At 33.1% G+C, this 8411-nt stretch overlaps 1 protein-coding gene across 1 annotated transcript; it reads left to right on the forward strand.

Moving 5' to 3' along the window:
• Positions 1-3046: 3046 nt before the first annotated feature.
• LOC129302669 (disease resistance protein RPP13-like) lies at positions 3047-8411 on the forward strand. The gene is made up of 3 exons (XM_054941575.1): positions 3047-3226; positions 5665-8226; positions 8364-8411. The coding sequence occupies exons 1-3, from the start codon at positions 3047-3049 to the stop codon at positions 8409-8411; spliced, it is 2790 nt and encodes a 929-aa protein (XP_054797550.1).

Consider the following 8411-nt stretch of genomic DNA (forward strand, 5'->3'; position numbering starts at 1 on the left):
TAGCTTTTAGACAAGGCTTCTGCTGCTGCTATCTATTAACATCAGCATTAAGTGCTCACGATGTTTAGCCACTTCAGCATCAGATGTTAAGCATTTTGACCCTGCGTGTGTAGAGGTCCCTTCTAGTTTGTGAGAACCAGCACCTGTTTCATCAGTCCTTTTGCCTTTTCTCGTCCTTGCCATCTTTGTTACACAGGTCCCACCAGGTGTGCCAAAAAATTGTTCGTGGTGAACAACAAATACTAGGCGTGCCAAAGACGCTGAGTCTCAATTGATAACAAAAGGGTCCCGAGCTTTTTTACCATAGTTCACTCAGATATAAAAGATACACAAGGCTTTGGTAGAACAAGTGTTTGATTTTTATTGAAATGCGGGAAGTTACAAGTCTAAATTGAAAGTAAAAGTAACTGATAAAACTAAAGGCTAAAAGGTATAAAAATGCGAGTCTTTGATTGAGTGTTGATTATCTTTCTTCTGTGTCTTTATTTTATATTTATAATATCAGAGTGGTGGTAGCTTCTCTCTTAAGACCTAGCACGTTTTGCCGAAAACTTAGAGATCTCGTGAAACTTATGGCACGGTCTTTATTTTGTGTTCTCCAATTTTGGTAATTAGCCCGTCTCACCAAGATACTTGGTCATGATGTCCACAGATTCTGAAATTACTCGAGATCGTGTCTTCTTGTTCCAACAGTCCAATATTTATAACTGACGAGATTTCGGCATGTTTATTTTATCATAGCCTTTATTGAACTTTAAGGCCAACCCCTTTGTTAGTATTAGGCCTAACTCTTCAGTTACTCAGCCCAACTAGCCTTATAACCTACCTGAGCAACGTTTCATATTTTAGCCCAAACAATAATAAATTAATCATAAAATAAAATATAACAAATGTTATATTATTTTTTTAATTTATTTCTATAACATAGGTTATATTTGTAAAAGTTCAAAAATATTTTAGCTGCAAAAACTATCTTTTTTTTAACCCTATTAATATTGACTTGACTATCATTTTGGTAGGTTTGGACATGCTTGTGAGCCGTAAGATGAAAGAGAATCTTAATTTAAAAAAATAAATTAAAATAATGAAAAAAAAGATATCATGGTTAAAAAATAAAAAAGCAAGATGCTAGTGAGCCAAAAAAGCAAGATATCATGGTTAAAAAAATTAAAGTAATGAAAAGCAAGATAGACATCGGAATAATTTGTAATATTTTTGTATGTGTTTATTAATTAGTAGCTTTTTTCCGTCTAAAACGAAAGATGTTTCTTGAATGATGGGAACTATTTTATTCATTTATTTTAGCTATTCCCAATGTCGAGACTAATGAAAGTTCCCTGATGTTTCTCATGATGGTGTTTTTTTTTTTTTAAAAAAAAAGAGGGACAATTATTTCTAACCTGAGGTTATAACTGAAATAAAACCCGCAACATCTCATCTACAGAGAAGCTTAAGTGGTCATTGACTATCACGATTTTTTTCAACACATGAAAAATTGAGGAATGTTGAAAAATAATTCAGAAGAGAAAATGCTTTCTAACGCTTTTAATATTAACTAACCCATCAATTTTGTAAGTTGGGTCATGCTAGTTAAGCACAAGATGAAAAAGTGAAAAGTAATGCAAAAGCTCGTCAAAAAGTGAAAAACAAGATAAAAACCGAGTTTGCAGTGATTTTGTGTGTTTTTTGATTATTTGATTTGTAGCTCTTTCAAATTTGAAACGAAAAACGATGGAATATATTTTATTTATGAGAAGGCACAGTTATTAAAGTCTATATTCTTATCGTATTGTGTTATTGATTACTATATATATATATATATTTTAATGTTTCAAGTCCTTGTCATTTTTTCGGCCGCAACATTAGTTCATCTATTTTTAAATATTTTCAAAGAAATGATAGTACTTATTATGTTAAATTATCTTATATGCAACTAATAATAGTATTAATGGAAATATTAACATGTTTAAACCAAAATGAGTCCACGATTATTTTATGAAGATAGTACCAACAACGATATTTATTAATTAGAAAAGTAAATTTCAATCACTATAGGTCAAGTCTTTTACCTTTATCGTCAGATGCCCTAATCAATTTTTTTTAACCAAATTAAATGGCATTTAGTTTTTGTGTATGGCACTTGTGTCGTTTAAACTTTTGCCCTTTCAATTTTTTCACTGCTAATTAGATTGTTATCTCATCCTTATTTTAACATTTAACATAAAATTTAACACCGTTAACTACACACTAAATAATTTAACATTCTTAGTGTCACATCGTTGTTCCTATAAAAATATTTAAACGTAGAGGGATTAATATTATATACAAAAGAAGCTAGAGAGACCTGAAACACTAATAATTAAAAAGTATAGGGACTAATAATAGAATTATAGGGATCCATAATTTTATTTTTGTTCATTATTTATGTATTTTAGTTTTCTAATGTGTAGACTGTAGAGTAATAAAAGATCCTCCATTTTTCTGCTTCATGGAAATTGACAAATGTTAAAAAATATTCCCCCGGCCTTTATTTATTTTACCCACATAATACATAATTCTCGTAGTATTATTATAGTATATTTATATGCTATACATATAAAAAAATAAAATAAAAGATATCAAAGATAACCCACAGCATGCATTATCTCTTTTGAATTCTATGGTGCTGACAATATTGATTGGATGATGAATGTGAACGTACCCCAACATTTAAAAAGAATCTTAGTCTAATAGTGATTGAAAGTCTTCTTTTTTTCTTCTTTTGTTGCTGCAAACTAACAATTATATTCCCTGATGTTTCTCGCCCTCCAATCAAGAGAAAGAGGTAGGAAGGCATGTGTTGTGTTCAAAATCATCTAAATTAGGAAGTATATGTTGGGTTGATCCTTCAAAATCATCAGGAGAGAGTGTGCTTTCTCTATAGATAAGAAATGGCAGAAAGTGTTGTTGGTTTCCTGTTGGAAAAATTGTCTGGGCAATTTTTAAAAGAATACAATTTGCTTAGTGATGTAAATTAAAGCGGAATATAAAGTTGCTTAAAGATTAGATGGAAACATTGAACGCTCTCCTCAAGGACTTAGAGCAAAGGGTAAACAAATATGAAGTGATTGCAAAGGGGTTTGAGCAACCCAGAGAGGTTGTTTATGAAGCTGAGGATTTGATCAACACTTATATCTATGACCTTAATCGGCAAAGAATCAAACGGTGGTGGGATATGACCAATTGCGTAAGTCACACAAATCTTCCTCACGATCTTGTAGACAAGATGGGAAAAATTAAGGTCAAGATTAAGGTCATACAAATCTAGACTATTTAGAACATATCTATATAGTTAATTTATAAAAATTATAAATATTTACAATATTAAATGAAACTATCTAGATCATATCTGTATTGCCCAAGCAAATGGTGAACAAATTTATTAAAATTTTTATAAACTTTTATTTTAATAAATTAAAATTAAAACTTCAAATCTAGATTGTCCAAATTAAATTCGGACAACCCACATCTATTTTATTCATTGAAACACTGACAAGCACCTCAGTGTGTTGATAATATACATATTTTGCATACTTTTATTTCTCTCATGTTGTCTTTTCAGCACTTGTTTTGATATATTATGAAACAATTGCGTCATGTTTGATATTAGAGGGAAAAATAATATTTTTGGGAATTTTTAGGATTTATTACATTTTTTCCAGATTTTATCAAATATTATTTTGATTCCCTGAAATAAATTTTATTTTATTTTTGTTTGGGTAGTTACATGGAAAAGAGAAGAAGCATGAGGATCAAGTGAGAAATTTCTCTCTCCTATCTTTCCTCTCCTTGTATTTTATTCTATTCTCCATTAATTTTTTAGCATTTTTCCTGTCCATTTATTCTTAGTATTTTCCATGGCCATTCTCCATTCCATTTCTTCACAATTCTAGCCCAAATTCCACCCAATTTCACTTCCTATATTTTTCACTCTTCTTTTTCACATGGAATTTCATTTACCATTCCATTAGCTTTAGATTTATCACCATTTTATTAATATACAGAATTGAAAATGAATATTTTTTGATATAAAAAATATATAACCGCGTGCCTTCCACGATCTTTTTCATTTACCATTCCATTAGCTTTAGATTTATTGCTACTGCATATTGTTTCAAAATGTTCTCGAAATGAGGGCAAAAAAACTCATTTTCTTCTTATAAGATAAATTAATTTGTAACATTTATTATATTTTGTTTTACTTTATGCACCAAGCAAGTCTTTACAGTCTTGTACGTTGTTTACTTTTGTTTTGATTTTTTTCATTTTTTTTATTAGTGGGGCGGACATTAATGACTTGAAGAAGTTATAAGTGATGAAATTGAACTTGTGATCACTCACTTTTTTTTTTTTTTTTGAGTCTGGTATATCCTTTTCTTTAATGTCGTTGATTTTTAATTCTCTAAACTTGATGGCCCATGCATTAAGGCTCAAGCGTTGTCCTTAATTACAACCAACAATATAACAAGAAAGGATAGCATCGTAATTCAACACCGAAACACGGAGGGACAAAAAACAAAAATCAAACTTAGATTTTACCTCATCAAATAAAGCCAAGATTTCTCAAAAGGATTTGTCATTAGATTGATAGATACAGCTATTGGAACGTCTTATTCTTCTGACATGGGATTTAATTTAAGTGGGCACCATCTGATGACTGATAATTTAATCCAACTACCTTGCACTACGTTAATTAATGTAATTGTTAGTATATGAGAAGAAGGTTTGATAAAAGATGCCAGTAATAAGGTGAGGGCACGTGAAGGAACCATATCAACAAGTCATTTTGCAGAGTAATGAAAGGGAGTTGATGTTTCGGAGAATGACAATTAAGGACCTACTAAAAACATTAATCTCAATTACAGGTCATAAAATTTTGAAATCCTAGTTAAGGATCATGGCCCTTAATTGTAATTAAAAAAAATGTAATTTGTGAGATGGGATTCATTATTGTCACTTGAGAATTCACTCACCCAACTTGAGAAAATTTGTAACATATATTATGAAAACATGAAACCCTATTTGAAAATGAAATGTTTAACAAAAAGCGCCACTTGAAAATTCACTAACTAGACTTGAAAACATTTCTAACGTATATTGTGAAAACATGAAACTTCAATTAAGAATTGATTGTTTAATAAAAAACATCAATTTGGATAAGTCACTTTTTATTAATGATTCTCAAGTAGGGTTTCATTTTTTCACAATATACGTTAGAAATTTTTTCAAGTCTAGTTAGTGAATTCTCAAGTTGCGCTTTTTGTTAAACATTACATTTTCAAGTGGGGTTTCATATTTTTACAATATACATTAATAATTTTCTCAAGTTGAGTTAGTAAATTCTCAAGTCGCATTAGTGAATCCCATCTCACAAATTACATTTTTTTTTATCACAATTAAGGACCATGGTCCTTAACTCTGATTTCAAAATTTCACGATCCGTAATTGGAATTAATATTCTTAGCAAACTCTTAATTGTCATTCTCCCTTGATGTTTCTCATAGTTCTCATTGTTGAAAGGCAAGCTCGAAGACCTGCGTTTGTACCTTCAAAGTCTTCTCAACTAGAAAGTATGTGTTAGGGCGCTCCATCAGAATTATTGGAGTGATTTTATTTTCTCTGCAGATAATAATGGCAGACGGTGCTGTTAGTTTCTTGTTGGAAAAATTGTCTGGGCAACTTTTACAAGAATACAATTTGCCTAGTCGCGTAAAGAAGAAAATCGAGTTGCTTCAAGATCAAATGGAAATTCTGAAACCTCTCCTCAACTGCTCAGAGAAAAGCCTCAAAACACATGAAGTGATCACAAACGCATTTGAGCGACTCACAGTGGATGTTCATGAAGCTGAGGATATGATCGACACTTACATCTACAATCTTAATCGGCAAAGAATCAAACGGTGGTGGAATCTGACTAATTACGCAAGTCACAGAAAGCTTCTTCACGATCTTGAAGACAAGATAGGAGAAATTGAGGAAAGGATTGAAAACATACAAAGCACCCGACAGCATGCCATGGAAGCGCTTCACAATGTCCAAGGAGAGGCAGAGATAGAGACTGAGATGGATGCTGAGGCTATTTTGAAGGAACGTAGGAGAAATGTTGAGCAAGATGATGTGGTTGGCTTTGATGTTTGCTCAAATGAAGTGATCAAGCGACTCATGGGTGGGCATAAAGAGCGTAAGGTTGTCTCCATCATCGGTATGGGTGGGCAGGGAAAAACCACTCTTGCTAGAAAGATCTATAAAAATGATAAGCTCAAGAGATGTTTTGATACATTTGCGTGGGCTGATGTTTCAGAAGATTGGAAAGCTGAAGCATTATTGCTCATTCTCTTGGCTCAAGTGGGATCAAGTAGTTATCATGGAAAGGGCATAGAAAATCTAAGACAAGCAATCCAAAAAGAATTGGATGATGGTTATTTCCAAAATATAAGTATGGAGAATTTGTTAAAGCAAAAAATTCATGAAAGTTTGAGGGAAAAGCAATATTTTGTTGTCCTTGATGACATATGGAGACCTGAAGTATGGCATGCCATAAACGATGCTTTTCCTGTTGACAAAAATGGGAGTAGAATATTAATCACTAGTCGAGATATGCGAGTAGCTCGTGTTGCAAGTGCATCCGAGGAGTTTATATATAAGCTTCCATCTCTCAATGAAGAACAAAGTTGGGAACTTTTGTCAAAGAGGGTGTTCGGGGGAGAACAGTGCCCTCCTGATTTGGAAGATCTTGGTAGGAAAATGGCTGAAAGTTGTGATGGATTACCATTATCCATTGTAGTATTGGCTGGCATATTAGCACAACAAGGGAGATCCAAGGCACGTTGGTTCTTGGTCGCTGGAAACGAAATTTGGCATCTTTCTCAACAAAAAGTTGAATGCACAAATATTTTGGCATTGAGTTATAAGTTCTTGCCACAAAATCTAAAACCATGCTTTCTATATGTTGGTCATTATCCTGAAGACTTTAAAATTTCTGTCAAGCAATTGATCCGATTATGGATAGCAGAGGGTTTAATACCACAAGATACTGGCACCAAGCAACTAGAGGATGTTGCAGAATACTACTTGATGGAGCTCATTGACCGAAGCTTGATCCAAGTTGAAGAGAAGAGGACTGATGGGGGTGTGAAGGTATGTCGCATTCATGATCTTTTACGAGCATTTTGCATAAAAGAAAGAAAAAAGCAGAAGTTCTATGACATCATTACAACCACTGGAAGTTCAAATCCGGGTAGCCCTCGAAGATTATTTGTGTATCAGAAACCTTCAACTTGCCTAACTTCTAGCCTTAGTGCTAATCATTCACCTGTGCGTTCTTTGATCTTCTTTGAAAGAGGAGAAGATTTCACACATTGGGAAGCCATTTTGAAGGACGTCAAATTGGTTCAAATCCTTGATATCTCCTCTAGTTATATGGAAAGAAGATTTCCTAATACAATTAAGCATCTAATCCATCTTAGATACCTAAAGTTGTGTAATGTTGATCCTTGTTTTGGGAGAATTCCAAAAGCAATATTTGACCTATGGAATTTAGAAACTTTTCAGATTGTAGGCTTTTCAGTGACGCTACCAAGGAGCATAGAGAAATTTAAATGTTTAAAGCATCTTTTGCTTCCAAGACAGTCATTTATTCCCCGTCTCAATGGTTCTTCAAAAAATCTGGAAATCCTTTCTGGTGCTGCTTTTGAAGACAGTCATGTTCCCTCACTAACCCATATGCCCAAGCTTAGAAAATTGGGGATGTTTTTAAGCAAAGAAGTACATAATTCACATACGTTTTGGCAAAACCTTCCAGCCTTATCTGATCTACAAACACTCAAGATTTGGGGTTACAATTTCCCTCGCATAGATGCAATTTTTCCATCAAAATTGACCAAGATAACAATGCAGGCAGATGTTGATGATATTTCTATGGAAGTTCTTGGAGCCATTTCCAGTCTTGAGATTTTAAAAATAGGTCACTATTCTTTGTTCAATGAATGTAGATTTGACAATCTTGACTGCAAAAGTGGATATTTTCAAAATCTCAAAGTCTTTAAAAAGAGATACATGAAATACAAACGTTGGAATTTGAGCAGAGGTGCAATGCCTCGCCTTCAAAATTTGTCCATTAATTATTGTCAGAAATTGATTAAGCTTCCAGAGAAACTATGGTCATTGCCTCACTTGCGAAATGTGGAGGTGTCACGTCCATCCAAAGAAATCACTAGTACAAAATATAAAACTTATGGGGTACTTTTTACATCAGTTGGAAGGCAAACGGTGTAAAAAATAAAGGCGGTGGACACCCGGTGTAAAAAGTTATCTTTTTACACTAGGTTCCCCCACCCGGTGTAAAAAGTATAGTTTTTACACCAGGTGTCTAG

This window comes from Prosopis cineraria, unplaced genomic scaffold (genome assembly GCF_029017545.1).
Source record: "Prosopis cineraria cultivar Desert tree isolate PC_DT_omini unplaced genomic scaffold, ASM2901754v1 PC2, whole genome shotgun sequence".
NCBI lineage: Eukaryota > Viridiplantae > Streptophyta > Magnoliopsida > Fabales > Fabaceae > Prosopis > Prosopis cineraria.

Excerpts from the sequence above, each read along its gene's own strand:
- LOC129302669 (XM_054941575.1), top strand. The coding sequence starts at position 3,047 with ATGGAAACATTGAACGCTCTCCTCAAGGACTTAGAGCAAAGGGTAAAC. Across the intron at positions 3,227-5,664 it reads GGTGGGATATGACCAATTGC|ATAATAATGGCAGACGGTGC; the intron begins GTAAGTCACACA and ends TTTTCTCTGCAG. Across the intron at positions 8,227-8,363 it reads CTCACTTGCGAAATGTGGAG|GTTCCCCCACCCGGTGTAAA; the intron begins GTGTCACGTCCA and ends TTTTTACACTAG.